Source organism: Trachurus trachurus (genome assembly GCF_905171665.1).
Source record: "Trachurus trachurus genome assembly, chromosome: 9".
In the NCBI taxonomy this organism is placed as follows: Eukaryota; Metazoa; Chordata; class Actinopteri; order Carangiformes; family Carangidae; genus Trachurus; species Trachurus trachurus.
This window is the reverse complement of record NC_139895.1, coordinates 18733222-18752347: the sequence shown is the minus strand read 5'-3', so window position 1 is coordinate 18752347 and position 19126 is coordinate 18733222. Positions and strand designations below refer to the sequence as shown.

Below are 19126 nucleotides of genomic sequence, written 5' to 3'. Positions count from 1 at the left end.
ACCTTTGACGGCTCACCTTGCATATGAACGGGTCTTGGCACGTGCCCGGGGTGTTTGTTATTGGCCCACTATGTATGGTGATGTTAAAGCTTGGTGTGATCAGTGTTACGCCTGTCAAAGGAGGAAGTCCCCTGTTCCTCGACATCATGCCCCTATGAGGACTTCACAGGCAGAGAGACCTTTCCAACGTGTCGCAGCCGACATACTGGAGTTGCCGGTCACTTCCAAGGGCAACCGGTATGTTTTGGTTGTTGAGGACTATTTCACTAAGTTCGTTAACCTGTATGCCATCGCTGATCAAAAAGCCACCACGGTGGCTGAGTGTCTCTTTCAGAACTACATTTTGGAACATGGCGTGATGGAAACGCTGCACACAGATATGGGGAGGCAGTTTGAATCAGAGATGGTGAAACATTTGTGCAGGCTGCTGGGTGTAAAGAAAACTCATACCACTCCATACAATCCAAAGTCTGACGGGATGGTAGAAAGGTTTAATAGAACACTTATTGACCAGTTAGCTAAAACACTCTTGTCATGTGAGGGAGAGTGGGACTCTTTCTTGTTGCAGGTTGCCTTTGCATACAACACCAGTGTACACTCCAGCACCGGGTTCACGCCTTACTTCCTCACACACGGCAGGGAGGCCCGGACGCCGGTGGATGTGGTGCTGGGCCCGCTGATGCAAGGCAGGCCGGTAGATGGGTCCCCGGAGGACTTTGCTAGTTCTCTCCTCAGGCGCTTAGACACCGCTTTTGATCAGACAAAGGAAAACAACATTGTGGCAAGCAGAAGGCAAAAGACTTTCTATGATGCCAGGTTGAGGCACGAACCATACGAGGTTGGGGACCTTGTGTGGTTGAATGACCCCACAGAGAGTCGCCGTAAACTGGCTCCCCACTGGAAGGGACCTTACTTGGTGCAACGGCGAATGGACAGGGATGATGAGGTTGGAGTCACCTATCAGATTAGTAGCCCATTCGGGGAGGAGCCCCCGCTGCAGACCGTCCACTATGACAGGCTGCGGCGCTACAATCTGCCTGTTGCTTTTCCCTTGGAAGGCCCGTCTAGAAATCTCCTCTCCCCTTCCCCGCCCACTGTTCTGCAGGAGGAAGCTGCCACGCCTGGTAGCCCTGCAGGCGCATCCCTCTTTGATGAAGTCATGGACTGTGGTCGTGGCACTGGCGTAGGTGCTGGTGGTTGCCCTGACCAGGCAGTTGCCCCACCGAGGTTCTCTCGGGTTGGTAGGTCGTCACGACCCCCTGCTCGCTTTAGGGACTATGTAATGGAGTGAATGTTTACATGCTCAGGTTTATTGACTCCCTGTGTTTTAAGGGGGGGTTGCGTGTATGTTGTGTTTCTATTGTGTGGGTTAATGAGGCTGGGTACACGTTACAGCTGTGTTTATTGAATGTTTGCCTCATGACCTGTTTGGCTGTATACATGTGTTGTGTTTTATATGCACGTCATTTTTTTTCCCCCCCTGTGTGTTTCATTTACATGTGTATTGAGAGATGGGGACATTCTCTACTGTAAGGGGGGACGCATGTGAGAGTGGGGCGCGGGTGTGACGTCAGAGAGAGGCGACAGTGTTATTGTCTCAGAGTTCGCGCGTGTGAAAGGAAAATAAACGGAGTGTGTTGCTCAGCTCCAAAGAGTATTATGTTCGTGAGTTTTTGTCAGCAGAAAAGAGTGACTTTAGAAGCCCCATACACTTGGAACGCTACAGTAACATTAGAGTGGCTGTGCTGAGTGGCTTTCAGATGTATTTGTATACGTGTGTAAACCTTTACACGCCTCGACCTGTAGACCACTTTCCGTGTTGAATTGGGGTGAAAATGTGTCAGTTAGGAGGTTCTTTTACACAAGGGAGAATTGCACAACATCACTGTTGTCACTGGTGATAATAATGTAAGTTGGATAATGTGACCAGATGTGTGTGTGTGTGTGTGTGTTACGCTACAGTAGAATTTATCCCCATTTAATTCTGTAATCTAAATCTACATCCTTGCACTGTTGTTTGAGTCACATTTTAAATATTGTGTGATTGTTTTTTATTATACTGAGCTATGTTTAAATGAAAAAGTGCTGCACTGCTGGACTTTGCTCTTTGTGTAAATTTGTATACTGTTCTCCCACCCATGCCTTAACCTTCACCGACATGCAGTTATTGTGTTGATTCAGCATGTTGCATGATTGACGAGAGGGAGGGGGAAGTGTTTTAAACTGTAGAGTTCAAAACACTACAAGTATGTACTGAACATAGATATTTGTACATACTTGACTTTGTTAAAGCCCATACAGATTAACTGTAAATTGTAAGAAATGCACATGTGGCTGACATGCCCATCAGCCTCTCTAGTCTCTTTTAAACAGTAAACTGGCTTGGTGGAGATTGTCTCAGCAGAACATTAATGATATTATCAGTTGTTTGCATGAAGCTGTGTCTCCTCTACAAGCTTCATGACTCTGCAGCCTCAGTGGTTTTGACATGCTGGATTTCTCCATTGCGTTGGTGTTTATGAGTTTGTGGTGGTAATTAGTAACAAGACTGTTGTAACAATGACCATGGGGACTTAATGAACCCATGAGACTGACCACAGGGGAAGCAGTCGGGAATGTGACCCATTTGCTGAAGTCGTTGCCCTCCAACTCTGCACTGTGTGGCAATGTTGCAGTAAACTCTCTCCGACACTTATGCACGCAAAAATTACATACCAATACAGGCCAATTTGATATAACACAGACACACTAAACACATATGCTTGCGCCTATACAGACAGAACTGGTCTTTAATCACTGTGTCGCGTAGAATAAATCAGTCACTGTGCATGCTTTGGTTGGAGTCCAATGATATGGTAGATTAATTACAAAGACATAGACGGCGTGTTAGCTCTGTGCTCCATTGAGATGAAATGTGTGCAAAAAACTGGGGCACTGTCTCTGTTGTCATTCTATTTTCTCTCTTCTTCTTTCACAGGCAGACACACACAAACACACGCAAAAAAAACACCAACCCCGTTTACCCAATATATTTGAATACTACTTCATTCCTGTGTCATGTTGATTTCCTGCTCAGTTTGACCCTTAAATCAGGACACCATATTTATTCCACTGGCTGTATGGCTGCCAGAATGACAAAGCCTTTACACAGCCAGCAGAGAGGTGCTTCTGTAGAGAGTGAACAATAGTTTGAATGGGATCATCATGGCTGACCAATTCAAACTAATGCGAGTAGGAACAATGGTAGAATTGCTGTTGCATCTCTCATTAAGATAGGCCGTGCATGTTGTTGGGATTGTACAGGAGTTATGGTTTTAGAGGTTGTAGAGGTTTTCATTGCCTGAATCTGTAGAAATATTGACCTTCATTTTTTAATTTCATTTTCATTTAAAATGATGTGTTTTTTGCCAGGATCTTTTGCTGTTACTGGCATGTTGTGGTGCATTTTACCTTTAAACAAGCTTCTGTGACTTTTCTATTTAATTTGGTCGTATTTTGATTTAATTGCTCAGTCTGATCCTTGGGTAAAGTGGTGTATTAACTACTGCCTTCTGCATCCTCAATACAAAACTTTAAATCTGTATGTTTCCATGTTTTGTTCCAGACACTCCTCTGCAGAGATCAGACGACACTTTGGTGGGAACCATGGCTCTCAGCATAGCCGAACCAGCTCCAACGCCTCAGCCTCAGTGTGCCTCACTGTGGTGAGTTTCCTCTTATAAAAAGATACCAGGCCTTTGCAAACTCAGTCATTTTTACTTTTTGGCTTGGGTTTATCACATTATCCATCATATGTATTTTTGACTTAGTCACAGCTGCCTAGAGAAAAGAGGTTATTAGTTATTTGCTTTTGAGCTAACATGTTGTACAAGCTGCAGGCAGGTTTCAGAAAGTTAAACAGACAATAAAATACAAAACATTTTTTTTATTTTACTTAAGTGATAATGCAGCAACATAAGTTCTTTCTACATTATATGGCAGTTCTTTATCTGACTGTGTAACATGTTTAAGGAAATCAGCAGATTTAAAATAATTCTATATCTATACCAATAATAATGGTATTGGTGATGTAATGGTAGCTGCTCAGAAATACTGCGTCCATAAAGTCAGAGGTGCGGTTTCCTCTAATGCTACACTCACTTGGATACAGCTTTAGCTTTTGCGTTTACACCACCACAGGACTGTAAGTGTATCCTCTTCACATCATCTTTGCTGTCATTAGCACTGAGAATGTCTGACTCTAGTTTCCACTCCTGATGATTATAGTTTAAAGTGTATGAAATTCTGCTGGAACTTACTGCCTCTGCAACAACAGCTGTCTGCATTTCTGCTAAAGAGCTGAGTATTTTGGGGAAAAATGATTCTCAACTTTTACAATAGACGATAAGAGAACTCCATCATGGCTTAACGTGCCTTTGTCAAAGTCAGGCTGACAGACTCTGTTCTTTGATTTAACAGGGTTTTGAAAACTTAGTGTGCCATCATGACAGGTTGTTTTCTTACCGCTTTAGCTGAATCCTAACAGACAGTCAGAGTGATTCCTGCTCTCTCGAGCAAGCAGGCAGAATGATGCACAGTAATCCTTTGCAGGGATTTGTTCCCACTACACTCTCAGTCTCTCTGTGGTACCCTCTGAACCTCTGCCACACATCCACTCATCCACTCATCTTTCCTCTTTCAGTCTTTCTGCTTTTTTTTCTATTTCTGTCTCTTCCTCACACTTCCTCTGTCTCTTTCCTCATCTCTCTCATTTACAGGGAGATGGAGGGTGAGATTCTGGAGCTCTTAGGCGCTTAGTCTCCTGACATATCTTTGTGCATGAGTGACTGATCTGAAGCTCTTTGATACCTTCCCACTGCTGATCCTTCAGCTCCTCAGCTAACAGGGTCTGTGTACTTGGACCGTCCCACCACAGTTTGCAGCATGCAGTGTGGTTAATCTCTAACCTGCTTGGGAAATGGGTCAGTGCCTTGGCTACTAACAGGCACTGGGTGGGGCCTGCTTACCTTGCAGCTTACACGGGCAAATCTTTAATATGGCCGGATTTGGGATGCGGGAGAGGGGTTTTAATACTATAATCTCTGGGATGATAGTTTCCCATTATTCAGCAGTCGTGTCTAGCACGCGGATGATGAGGGTGGGATGTTTGTTGAGAGGACGTAGGGGTGTTTGTTGTTGCAGTTGTGATGTAGTTCACTTTGTTGATTGTCACCATTCCCCCCACTAGTACCCTGCTGCTATTTTTAGTGCCTCAAATGATGAATGTGGATGGATCAGTGTTGTTTGTTGTCGGTTTAAAATACAAATTGAGAGATTAGGGCAGAAAGCAGCATGTGTTTTTATGAATGTGTGCAGCACCCTGTGAGTGTGTGTGTGTGTGTGTGTGTGTGTGTGCAGTGTCTGTAGTTTCTCTTCCTGTCTGTTGAAACACCAGTTGATGGAGGGACGCCTTGCCAATGTCACTTCCTTTAATGTCTTTTGGTTTTCAACCCGAAACTGCAAGATACTGCGCCTGCATGTTCGAAACGGCTGTCAAAACATTCAGTGGGTTCAAACATTCAGGCTCAGCGTCATTTTTCATTTTGGATATTAACACCTCTCCTCAGATCTACTGTAGGTCTCGGCTTCTAGGAATATGAGGATCAAGTCAAAGAGGATCTGTGCTCTGCGTTGTGGCTTAGTTTTAACCAAAAGCATTTAGTGTCTGTAGGTGCTCGCTGTAGGTTCCCATATCCGGAGTGCGCCATTTTGTTCACTTCCTTTTTCATTGTACAGTTTTCAGCAGGGTAAGTCTACAATTTCCGCAGCTATCTATTTAATGAACCTTATGAATGAGATTATTGGCACACTTGATTTGTTTTAAAGTTAAAGACAAAGCTCTAATGCATCTATATTTTGAATGAACATGTTGACCTGTTTGACATGAATTCTTTACTTGCCTTTTTTCTCTACCGGCTTGTTTTGGCTAGGTTACATTGAGAACAGTGCTACTGGTTGATACATCATTTCTTAATGTACTCATTCTGCTTGAAACATTTTCCAGTAGCAAATTAAACAATATTGCTTGGCTTTGAAAAGGTATAACTATTCATTATTATATTTATCAAAAAAACCCTTTTACTTTGCTCTATTTTGTTCTTGACGCATGTGCGAGTGCATGTGTTTTGTCTTCCGGGAACTTCCTGCTTTTTAAGATTTTTCTAATTTCATTGCAAAGTCATCTGATCTTTAGTGAGTAACCTGATACAAAGTCTGGCTGTTGATTTGGCAAGGAGAGGGACTTTTCTTGCGAGTTCCTCTCATGACTCCACAGCAGCAGGCGCTGATCAGAGGCATGCATAGATTTGCATTCATTTGTATGTGTTAGCCTCTGTACTAAACAAGAAAAAGGGGCCAGGCTACAATGATTGTTTGAACTTTGAGGCAGAGAGCCAGAGAGATGCACATATGGAGAGGATTGCCACTGTAGAGACACTGTTGAAGTTGACGCCTCCTCCTCAGAACACAGACGTTGAAGGTTTCCCCTATAGGCCTCTTGTTTAAAATAATAATGATACAGTTGTTCTGTCTGCCTGGCTGTCTCTCCTTTCTTTCTTGTATTGCATGCAAAGCATTAATACTAACCCATGTGATGCAATTCACTCCTGGGTGCTCACCAGAGAAAAATATCCCTCAGGGTGGATCGATGTGCAAAAACATGTCTGAAGGCAAATGGAATTTGCTCTGCTTTTAAAAGTTGAGCACAGCAGTGACTCACGCTGTAGCTGCAGTTATCTCTACCTCCTCTGTTTGTACACATATTGTGTGTGTGTGTGTGTGTGTGTGGCTCTGCATTTTTCTTCTCTCTCCCTCTCCTGTACACACACTTTCTCTCACTCTTGAACACTCTACCTGTTTGACATGCAAATACTTCCCATCTCTGACAGTGTGCAGCATTAAAAGCTTAAATATTCCTGTTTTTATGTTTGATTTTTAAATGTAAATATGAAATATTTAGGAATGTGTTTCTGTATGACACTGCGGTGGGTGTTTATTTCCAAGCTTTTCCCTACATCTGCCTCTGCCCGCAGGCTATAATCAGATTGGAGCTCTGCCCTGTTTGCTGCTGCCCATTTTCACAATGACACCTGCTCCATGCAGGTTCCCCCTTTTACAACCACAAACAACCATGCACCACAAAAGAGATGTGTGTTATCTCATCAGCTGTGTTTCTTTTTTCCTTTAGGACCTCTTTCTAGTCATGAAAGGCCCATGTATTTCTCCTCTTTGAGCCTCAGTGGAAATTTGTATCATTATGTGTGCATCATTTCAACAATATGTTTGTATTCAAAGACCCATATGAACATTTCAACCCATTTGTACTGTACATGAAAGTGATTACAGCCTCTCCTTTGATCTGCTGTAGCTCTGCCGTGTGGGCTGAGTTTCTGGCTAAAAATAGGTTTGCAGGGAATAAAAAAAACAAAAACTGCTTGGCTGTCTGATATAGCCCAGTTTGTTCCAGTTTCTATTTATGTGTGAGTTTAAATCCTTTGTTCCTCGACAGGTATGGGGCATTAGAAAACAATCATGATTCAACAGGTTTGGCCCAGGCCGCCCAGCCTCCTCCCCTGTGTTTTATTCCTCAGACCTCCTGTGCATTATGTAGATGTGACTGAGAATGGTGCAAACTCATCAGTCACCCTATAGCTTTTCACAACATTTACTTATGTTATTGTCACTGTATCATTAAACCCTCCCTCCATCTCTCCTTCTTCCTCCAGCCCCACTCGTATGACGCGGTGGAGCCTCTGGACCTAGAGGAGTTCTTGATGTCGCAGCTACGAAGTGGAGACTCAGACCTGATGCAAGAACTTGGAGACTTTCCTGAGGATGACTTGAGAGTGGAGCTTGTGGAGAAGGAGTGTCGCACTGTTAGACACTCTGTCCCTGAAGATGGGTGGGTTGCAGACCAACAGACATTAGAAAAGAGAGAAAACCAATAGACTGTGGGGTAAAACTGCACGTTGTATGTATCACTTGTGCTTTTCATGAGCTCTGTGTTAGTTACAAGAATGACAGTCTCGACACATTGAACCCTGTATCCTGGTTCAGTGGCTTAATAAAATGATAATCCGAACTCACCTAACAGTCAACAAAGGCTCCTTGGTCAATAGACACATACAGACTATACAAGAATACAAGAGTTGGAATAAGGTCACAAATAAGGTTGATGGGAGAACTGCAGCCTACAATGAGAACTACAACAAAATCAAATGTTATCACAAAATCCATTGTCAAAACTATTCTCGCAATGCCTTTTACTCAAATTCAGAACATTCACTTATCCCACACCTTGACCATGAACAGTTTCAGATAGCAGAAAATTGTGGGGTTTAGGTTTTCAGTTGTCTGTGAATGTTTCCTTGCACGTCTGCATGTGTGTACATATCTTCTTACTCTGCTCATCCTTGTCCCTCTCCTTGTAGAGTTGAGTTGGAGCCACATGTCAGGGACTGCGTAACGAGTTACACCCAGCCATGGCTTGTGGTTTCTCGAAGGTAAATAATCCCCCTCCACATTAACATGGAAACATAGCTTTACTATGACCAACTCCACTGTACCTCAGAAATGTACGGAAAATACTTGCTGACACGATGCTCTCTGATGTACAGATGTGCTGCTTGTTGTGTATACTTTCATGTACTTGTCAAGATATTCCAAGCTACAGCTTTTTAGCCAGAGACCCTCCCCTGCTCTCTAGGTGGTTTAGCTGTTACACTATGCGAGAGGTGCCAACTGTCTAAGAAGTTGAATGTGTCTGTGGAACAGGAAACAAAAGAGTGGAGAGAGCCTGATAAAATATATACTGGGATCCTCGGTCTGATACATTGTAGTGTTTGGATTATCTCTCTCTCTCTCTCCCACACACATTCACATATACACAGCACACGTTCTGACAATGTTATGTAAGACCTGTGTCTGTGTTGTTATCGAGATTGATTACAAGTGTATCAGCTGTAACCATGCATGTCCTCTCTGGTGTGTGTGTGTGTGTGTGTGTGTGAAGGTGCCAGGGGGATGGCTGGAGTGCGTATTCGGAGCGAGCTGGTCTACACAAACTCCTTCGGAAACAGACCTTTGAGTCTGATGTCCAACCAGAAGACCAAGAGAAACCAGTAAGAAACACAAAGAAAACAAACACACAAAAACTCTACTGCTAAATATAGCAACCCTTGCTAATATTTTCAAACCTTATGTCTTAAAATGAGGACGTAAACCTGATTTCCTACTTGTGTGTTTTACTGAGCCCGTTTCTTAACCAACAATCTTTCTGACTCAATAAAAGAGAAGTGTTGGACTTCTTCAGAAAACCTCTTTTTTCAAAACCAGTCTTGTGTGGTCTGGCCTGTTCATCACATTCTGTCAACACTGCATGAATTTAGCATTAGCTCAGCTTAGAAGATTAGTTAAGAGGAAATACTACTAACCTGGCTTTGTCTTAGGAATACTCTGCCATCTCTAAATATCATGCAAGAAGATAAAACATGTTAGAACATATTATGAGCTCTGTCACACCTGTTGTAATGACGAAACTCTTTCTAAAACCTCCATCACATGTTTTTGTGCATGGCTTGAACCAGCAATATACAATGTGTTAATTTATTGATGATTTCAGACTAAGTGGTTTCCTCTGTGGCCAGTTTTTTTTTTTTGCTAATCTAACCTCCCCTCATTCTTCTCATCATAGTCACAGCAAGCAAGAGAATACGCAGCTTCACAAATTGTCAACCTATTCCTTTAAGTGTGCTTTCTAGGGAACACACTTGATTACTTGCATTTAAGGCCTCTTTTGTAAGGGGTAAACATTTTCCTGAGCACAGTCAGCTAGTCCATACTGATGAAGGCCTGAGAGAGACGACAATGCTGAATGTGAAATGTGAGAGCAGGCCGGATAGGGGGCTTTATGGGCGAACACAGCGGTGTTTTGTCATTCCTATCACTCTTTCCACTGTGGTCCGTGACCCTTTCAAGTTTACTCAGCCTGGGTTGCACAAAATTAAGTGTTAATATTATACACATGCTGAATCCCCATCACATGTGTGTTTAACTAGATAGGCAGAAGGACATTGTTTCCATTGCTGACATTATTTAAACCCAGTTTTCATTCTCTCTCACTCTCTCTAATGCCTTTGTCTTACAGTGACCAAATCCCTAGCTCCTAGCATCAGGCAGTCCCAGCCAATCCATGTCTCAGTCAGTGCTACTCCCAGCCTCTGGCTAGTTACCCAACCATCTCTCACCACCAGACACCCCCACGAACCCCCTCCTGTCGCTTCATCCTGGCCAATTCTTGTTAATCACCCAAACCAAAGGGCCCTTATTACCGCCATGGGCTTCCCATGATCTACATGCCAGAAAGAGAGTGACAGAGCAGGGAAGAACAGCACTATTGTTCCGTAGTGCTTAATAGGCCAGTCTGCTTTAGAAATAGCCCTGGGATCATGGTGTGATGGTCTCTTGGAGCCTCAACAGGGTGAGGCTTCATCGGGGCGGAAGCTCGGTCAGTCCTTGCCTGTGGTTCAAGAGCTGGGATGTGAGATTGATGGATGATGAGAGTGAAAGAGACAAGGAAAGAGGGGTGGCAAAAGGGACTGTTCAAATCAGGATGTAGTGCAAGAGCAGTGGGGTTTCGCCTTGCCCTGGAGCTAAGTCTGAGTAATTCCATATGGTCCCAGTGCCAGACTGAGATGTCTTACTGATGGTCAAAGGATGCTCCAATCAGCTAATGTCCCTATGGTGTTATTTAGCATTCTGTTTTGACCATGTTATTTTCCTTATAAATCTACAAATTTAAATCTTTAAGATGTCAATAGATAGCCATAGTTATTTGGTTCCAATAATGAAGAAAAGTAGCTAATCCACACTGGGAATAATGAAAGCAAACACGTTTTGCCAACTCAGATGATGAACTGATTATTCAAATATTCGCTGGTTACTTACTCCCAATCCAGTCAGCTCATCAATTAATCAAATTTTAGCTAGTTTTAGCTCAATATTAATCCTGCATATTATAATGAAAAACGGCAGCAAACAGGACGGAGCTAACAGGATAAATAGTTGCAACAGAAGACATCTTTTGCATAGCTGATGCTTGACTTTCCTCTTAAACCTATCTTCAGGGCATTTTAGAGGATGTAATGGGGAAAATTTGCATTTTACATAAATTAATTAGTTTTAGGTTTGCAAGTTAATGGCGCTGCCTGGTGCACAGATTTGCCAACAGTACATTTCTATGGCTGTCAGGGATCTGGATCTCAAAAATATGCAGCATCTAGCAAGTTTGTTTTCCAGGGTCATTGTAGCTGAGGGTCAGTGAGTCAGCTTGGCCCTCTTTGCTGCTGCTATCATTTTATTTTGTCCGGCAAGCCATTGGCCTACTGGGAGATCTCCAGTTACAGACTTTGATCAGCTAATGCACAATGTGTCAATATCACTGGTGACAAGTAACTCATACCACAATACTTTATGTCTATATTCAGTGACCTTGTTTTCTGTGTTGAGGTGCCTTTTCTTATACGGATAACTATAGAAATACAGTAAGAAAGCTGCTTGCTTGTTCATAACAAAGAAATAAAATGTAAATTGCGTCCAGCTGCACACAGTAAACAACATGTGGCAGATGTAAGCACCTGCTGAAGTTTATTATATAAAAACATATCACTTTCTGTAGCGTAGTGAACATGAACATATGTTATGATGTTCACACTAAATAAACCTTAATCTGAAAAACATGAAAGGCTGTCATTACCTCCGGGCCAAAACAGAAACCGTCTAGACTGTCTAAATGCCCGTTAGCTGTTGTTGTGTCTGTGTGCACATGGAGGCTGCATTATGTTGTATATGTTTTTTTCTTAAAAATCTGTGCAAGTACAGAGCTGATATTTTGTTGTCTTTGTTGAATATATTGTAGCTCAGGCCAATTCTTAGATGTGATCAAACAATAGGAGAGTGATGAGAGATTTAAAACCATTAGGAAACAATGGGGATGAAAATTTTGAAAATCTCATCAGTTTAAGTCATATTATTTAAAAGCAGGAAGCACAGACTTTGACCTAAAAATCCACTCATATGATATTCTTTAGACTGTAACCCATTTTAATTTGTTTTCTCTCTTAATGACTCTTTATTGTTATTCTACCTTAATACCCCACTATTTTTCTCATCCTTTCTTTCTCTCTCATTGCTCAATTTCTCATTATATTACTCTTACTGTATTCTTTGTATCCTCCTCCACCCCCAACCCTGCCACCACTCTCATCCCTCTCGTTATGCCTTTGCCCCAGGTCAAGTCTCCAACTCTGGCTGGGCTGACTGATGACTCTGGCCGGACGCTAACCTCCTCCGACTTTAACCTGCGGTGTTTAACTCCAGACCAGAGAGTGGAGGGGCTGCTGGCCTTCAGTAGCCCTGATGAGCTGGACCGCTTCAACCAGGAGGCACGGCATGGAAACCGATACCCAGAGCTGTTTGCACTGTACCCGCCAGCGGATGAGGTGAGATATAGAGAGCTGTTTTTGATCTGCTACAGTGTAGCTACAAGCCTATATAGGCACTACTCTATAGTTTTAACTTCTGTTCTTCCACCTGTGTCTGGTCATACATCTTATCCAAATGCTACAAAACATGCAATTGCGTTCCAGGAGGATGCTGTGGAGATCCGGCCCATTCCCGACTGCCCCAAAGAGCACATAGGAGACCGCATCCTGGTCCGGTGCCAGGCCATCAAGTATGTTATACATTTTCATTATATTGTAGGAGGGAGAGTGGCCCTATCATTTAAACAGCAGCCATCTGTTCTTCTGTTCTGTCAGAAGTAGGACAAGGGACCAACAGTTGGTTGTGTGAAATGGAAATGAGCCTAACACCCCCATGTTTATGAATATGACCTTTTCCTTAGCGTTTATCATACAAGAAATAGTTGTATGTCAAATCTGATCATGACTTAAAAGTCTGAGTGGTGGTTTCAAAATGTTACGCAGTGGATGTGTGGACAGAGCAGTGTGGGAGGGTGGAGGAGTGCTGTGCAATGCTTGTCCTCTAGAAAATCACTGTTCCTCCCTCTCTCTAAGGGATTTAGTTTAGTCTCTCTCTCTCTGTCTCTCTCTCTCTCTCTCTCTCTCTCTCTCTCTCTCTCTGCCTTTCTCTCACTCACACACACACAAGCACACAGAGCGTCTCTGCTGTTCTCTCTTTTATCTCGCTCGCCCTACTTGCAACCCATAAAACTGCCAAATGTTTGAGTTGAACGCACTTCTCCGCTCAGTGGCTTGGCAACTTCATCCCAAATCCTTTAACCCTCAGTTCAAACATGTCATCACTTACTATAGTTCATTTTGTTGCTTCCCATCATAACAATAATCTACAGGAATAGAAAAGAATAGGAAGAAAACAGAGTAGAATTTGGGCACAATAGAAGGAAGAACGTATGTACTAATCTTGTCTGTTTTGATATTAATTAATTACTAATTCTTTCTTTCTTTCTTTCTTTCTTTCTTTCTTTCTTTCTTTCTTTCTTTCTTTCTTTCTTTCTTTCTTTCTTTCTTTCTTTCTTTCTTTCTTTCTTTCATAGATTTGAGATAGACGTCGAGCCTTTATTTGCCACTATGGCCTTGTATGACCTGAAAGAGAAGAAAAAGGTAAGACATCTCTGCTTTTAAAAAAAAAAAAAAATTAATAGTAGTTCTCACAATTTGTGATGCTGTCGTCGTAAGGTTTTTTCTAATGTACAAAAACATGTTGTAACTTGAAACCTGCGTGACATGTAACAAGCGACTAAGATGACGATAGCCCTGCACTAAATACCAGTTTGGTGAAGCCCATTATGTGTGTTTGCTGTGGAGACTGTCAGTGTATGTCACATGTTGTTGGGTTCACTGATGTTGCAGGTTTGATCAAAATCAGTGGGCTGTGCAAGCAAGTGATCTTAACATTAAGAAAAAATAAAGGATGAATACGAGGCCCCGTTATAGTTACCAAATTTAACCTGCAGGTCTTTTATATCAGTGACAAACAGGAGATACAAAATGTTTAAGATGATGTTTGTTTGTTTAGATCCTGTTATTTTAAAATCGATAACTCATTCACCATTTATCTGTGAAAATACCTCAAATATCTGATTGGTTTATAATTAACAATAAAAGAATGTCTTATTTAGAGGGGGTGGTTGCCATTTTCATAGGGAGATTCCAAGCCAACACAAGGTCATTATGTGAGTGCAAGACACTTGGATCATGAGTGCTTTGCTTGGTAACTTGCTGTTGGCGTTGTCTGAGTGTATGTATGAATGGCTGCATGAGAGGTACAGGAAATTTGGTAAGAGTTATGTGCATCGCCACAAATAAGAGAGCTTGTTTGTGGTGGTAGACCAAAAGGAAGTGTTCAGAAATCATGGTGACATACTGCATGTCGAATTGAGTAAAAAAATCACATTAACAGAGACGAACGCAAGTAAATCTTCACCAACATTAAGTGAAAGTCTCAACTTTCACTGAGTAGTTTAACCTTTATGACCTCTGTGCCACCAGGAAACAAAAGTCCTGAAATAGCAGACTGAAGTCAGAACCTCTTGTTTTCTTGTCAGAAACCGACAGTTTCAAGTTCTGTACATGACAAATCAGAATTACACCAAATGTCATGGTAGCTGCTGTGTGTCATGCGTCTCCTCCACATGCGTGGTGGTCTCCTAGTTTCTTTGGGGCAGTGTGCGTGGTAGTTAAGGATCAGTGTAATCTACAAGGTTTTATGTTTCATCATCCTCACATATTCATGCCCCCGGGGTGGTCGTGTTTTGGTTCGACAACTACTAATACTGCCCCGCATTTTCCCAGTCAGCCATTCTGAGCCGCGGCTGTTTGCATGTTTTCTGTGGATTTACACAGCTGGATAGTTTTTGGGTGAAGGGGCTGGAAGGATTTAGTTTGCACTTAAGTGCTCATGGATCTCTCAGATGAGACAGGGTTTTAAACACTGGCCTTGCCCTCCTCTCAGCGCTGTCCAGCTGCTTTCTAGCTTGTCTGCAGGAGTGATGGCTCTAACGCAGTCAGTCGGGTAAGATACTGCACCTGAACTGACCCCTGTTTTTGAAAATGAACTGCATTGTATAAGCCAGTCTTGGGACAACACAGTTTGGATGCTACAATAGCAGTATATGACACTTGCACTGTTGCACATATGTCTAAGATCATACTACAAGAATATTTTTCTAGTTTTGTTTCCCTCTGATGTCAGTTTATAACACCAGAGTTTGTCACATTGTCACAGTGCATTTTGCTTCAGTTGACTAATTTTATTATGTGCTGAACTGAAGCGTGTCCTTTGTGGAGGTTAGTTCAACTTCCTGCATACTACATTGAGTAGAGACTGAGCTGTACTGTTAAAGAGTTATGAAATGTGTCTCTGTCTGGGTCAGGGACAAAATGTCATGCTTGTTTTGTTGATTAGATTTAATTGTAGTGGAACTGTGAAGCATTTGCTACTGACTCATTGATCTCTGGACTCCTTTTGCTTTCTGTTTTTCTCTAGCTCTCCTCAGCACACTTGTGTGTTTATTTTCTTTTCTTTCACATTTCTGTTTCCTCTGTTCAGATTTTCTGTTTTCTCATAGGAAATGTGCTGCTGTGTCTGTTTGTTTTTTCGTTCACATGAGTTTTATTGTCTCTCATCTGTGAAATCTGCAGCAGATGTTCACATAATTCCATATAATACTCGAGTCATTAATCATGTTTCTCTGGTCCGTCAGCCAAGGTGGAGATTTCACCCAACAAGTGGCCTACTTATAACACAGATTCATGGATGTAAACCTACAGAGGTTTTAGTGTAGACAGTCACAGCAAAAACAGTTGAGTAAGGTCTGTTTCAGTCTGAGGTTACTACAGGTATTTGGCTCTCCTCTTGTTATTGTTACCCAACATGACGAGGCAAGTCAAGTTTTGCTGGACTGTGACTGCAGCTTGTCTGTAGGAAACAGTGATCAGAACATGTAAAGTACAACAATTTCACAAATGCAAGTGTGTCTGTTTGCTGTTCAGCTGACAAAACATGGCTTGCTCATTGAAAGCATTTGTTAACCCAGAGAGTGCAGCCACCGAGCTGACAGCAAATCGATGGAGGTTTAATGGAGAATCTCTGACAAAATATGATGTTAAAGAGGGGTCATCTGTTTGATCGTATCTCACTGAATACACATGTACAGTAGTGACATTGTGAATGTTATTGTAACCAACAGTGTATGTTCACATTCAGGTTCAGTGACCACTTGCACTTGATTTGACATAGTTAGTCTTAATGTGTTCTTTATGGCAGCCGGCTTTCATTATTGAGAAGTGATTGCTGTGATTCCAAGAAGTCATTTGTCAGGAAGACATGGACTCCTCCACTCTTATTTTAAAGTCATTTCCGGTGCAATATCCTTTGCTGGAATTTGGGTTTTAATTTGTTTGACACTATTAACAAAATTAGATTTAAAACACATTGCGATCAACTTTGAATACTTTCCAGAGAGTGTAATCTGATCACAGATACTGTCTTCAGGATTTCAGTTGACAGATTGGTCAGGTTTGGCTGCCTAGAAGTCTGTTTTGGTGTGGTCAGTGTAATGGAGGTCCTGTGGGATGAGCAGAGTTAAGGAGAGCAGTTGATGGCTTTGCAATGAATAGTATCACATGACACACACCCGGCCAGGCCAGACCAGGACATATGGCTGTGTTCCTAGCCTGAGGTCATTAGGGAGGTGAGTAGAGAAACAGTAGAGTGGACTAAATGGATGATATTCCCAGAGTCTTTTTTTTTTTTTTGTGGACACAGTGCACTGGAAAGTTGATGTTATACATTTTATTATTCCCTGAATTTGGTGTCAGTAAAAACTGTCAACAAAAGAAACCATGTACTGTATGTGCTTTTGATAAAGAGACATTTTTATGGCTCTTTAAAGTCAAACTTTTCATTTTTTTTCTCCCTCCAGATATCAGAGAACTTCTACTGTGACCTAAACTCAGAACAGTTTAAAAACTTCTTGAAACCTCACACGTCACATGTGGATTCCTCCACCCTGGCCAGATCTGCCATCTTCTCCATCACCTACCCTGCCCCAGATATCTACCTGGTCATCAAGGTATAATCAAAACTTATAGCACCTATGCAATAATACAAAGAACAGTATGTAGCAGAACAGGATTCAGTTGTTTTCCTCCTGGCTTTAAATAGCTACTCCCAAATTTGGATTTATATACCCTGTAATTCAGAGCAGTGCTGTCTGTGTACCTCTTGCACTTGCCATGTCTTACACGGTACCTTTTCCAACAAACTATAGATTCTTTTTTTAGGTTCATTATACCGAGCTGTTCTGATGGCTCATGTACTTCCTGTCTCTGCTTTAGATTGAAAAGGTTCTGCAGCAGGGTGAGATCGGTGACTGTGCTGACCCGTACATGACATTGAAAGAATCCGACTCTTCAAAGGTAATGTGGCAGAACAATTACTGCATGTGTCACTAACCACAAATCACAGAAAAAGATGCTTTACGGACTCAATCCTTGAGCCTTACAATGCTTAACGCTGGTGTAATGTAGTATGATTTTGAAGTCCAGAGTTTTTTTTATGGAATTTAATTTTTAATTCAATTTTTTTCAGAACAAGGACAAGGTTGAGAAGCTGCGATCCCAGGCAGAGGCTTTCAGCCACAGGCTCGGTCGCTATCGCATGCCTTTTGCCTGGGCCACTGTTAATATCATGGATGTCATATCCACGGCTACAATAGAGCGCGATGTCACAGACTCTGACAGCTTAAAGGGAGGTGTGTGCTTGTGTGTGTATTTGTCCTACTAACAGTGACACCTTGTGATGAGTTAGCATTCAAGTGCACTTCCTTAGATTGTGTATAACTGTGTGGGTATCATTTAACCCATGACCTCTACGTTTTTTTTTTCTCTTTTCAGTTAAATCCAGCAGCATTGACCGGAAAGGACAGCTTCCCAGGAGGAACTCTGAACGTTTCAGTACTTTTGACGATCAGTTTTGTAACGTCTCTGCCTTCAAGCCAGCAACAATCACTATCAGCACTATCTTCAAACAGGTTGGTCCACAACAGAAACACAATGAGGCACAAAGACCTGTGAAAAATATGTGGTTATTTCCTTGAGAGAGATACAGCACAACAGACAATGGTTGCAGCCTGGTCTTATTCACCGATCAGATATTTTAAGCAACTTGTATTTTTTTTCCTTCATCTATTTTTCTCTGACGCTTTTATTAAAAAAATCACTCTTTGTGTGTATTAGGAGGGAGATCGTTTGAGTGATGAGGACTTGCTCAAGTTCTTGGCTGACATCAAGAAAACCTCCACTCCACAGAGGAGAATCAAAACAATACCAGGTCATCTTTCATCACAACACACCTTTTTGATTTTTTTTTTTCCAACTTTTTAATTTTTAATTTTAGGAAGTTAGGAAGACAGATAGCATTTCCCTCCCTTCCCCTCCCCCTACAGCCAGTTAACTTGACACAATATTGGACAAAGACATAGTATAATTCATATCAGACTGAGGCTGTGGGTTACAGTGTGTGTCAGTGCCTCTTGGCTGGATGCAGTCAGAGCCTTGTCACCATGAGTTTGCTGGAATCCAGGAAGTTACTGACCAAGAGATCGTCTACCACATAACCCCTATTTAAAACACATCATCTGTTTTTTACAGTTAGATTTTTGCATGGATTAGGTAAACAAGATGTTATGTGTTGATTAGTGGGCTGTAGAGGTGCTGGTAGGTACATTTTGTTTTCTAGGCTAGCTGTTTCCTATTGGTTCCAGTCCTCATGTTAAGCTAAGCTTTGTCCTTAGTTAACAGATATCAGGATCAAGTATCATTTGTCATTCTCCCTCTAATGGGCTTTATGGTCAGACACACCTGGATTAATCAGTTGGTCCAATAATGTAAGACAGGAAATAAAGGAGCTGGCTTACTTCAGGAAGTACTGGAGCTGTGCATAAAGCCCATTGTCAGCAAAAAAAGATAATAAGCATTCTTCCCCACAATGGAAAAATGTTTGGTGACAGGCAGGTGATTTGTGAATCTGGTTTATCTCGTGTCTT

General features: G+C 42.0%; 1 protein-coding gene across 3 annotated transcripts in view; it reads left to right on the top strand.

The window, feature by feature from the left end:
• The window catches only part of dock8 (dedicator of cytokinesis 8), a 57912-nt gene that overhangs the window by 12417 nt on the left and 26369 nt on the right, over positions 1-19126 (top strand). For 2 of the 3 annotated variants that reach the window (XM_083979124.1, XM_083979123.1), the window contains exons 2-13: positions 3605-3704; positions 7764-7939; positions 8469-8540; positions 9050-9158; positions 12327-12536; positions 12684-12769; positions 13613-13679; positions 17003-17152; positions 17418-17498; positions 17671-17833; positions 17976-18112; positions 18318-18411. In XM_083979124.1, the coding sequence (XP_083835250.1) occupies positions 3605-3704; positions 7764-7939; positions 8469-8540; positions 9050-9158; positions 12327-12536; positions 12684-12769; positions 13613-13679; positions 17003-17152; positions 17418-17498; positions 17671-17833; positions 17976-18112; positions 18318-18411 (1445 nt within the window). Of the gene's footprint in view, positions 1-3604; positions 3705-5507; positions 5787-7763; positions 7940-8468; positions 8541-9049; positions 9159-12326; positions 12537-12683; positions 12770-13612; positions 13680-17002; positions 17153-17417; positions 17499-17670; positions 17834-17975; positions 18113-18317; positions 18412-19126 lie in introns of those variants that run through there. The other variant, XM_083979125.1, reaches the window with a different exon arrangement.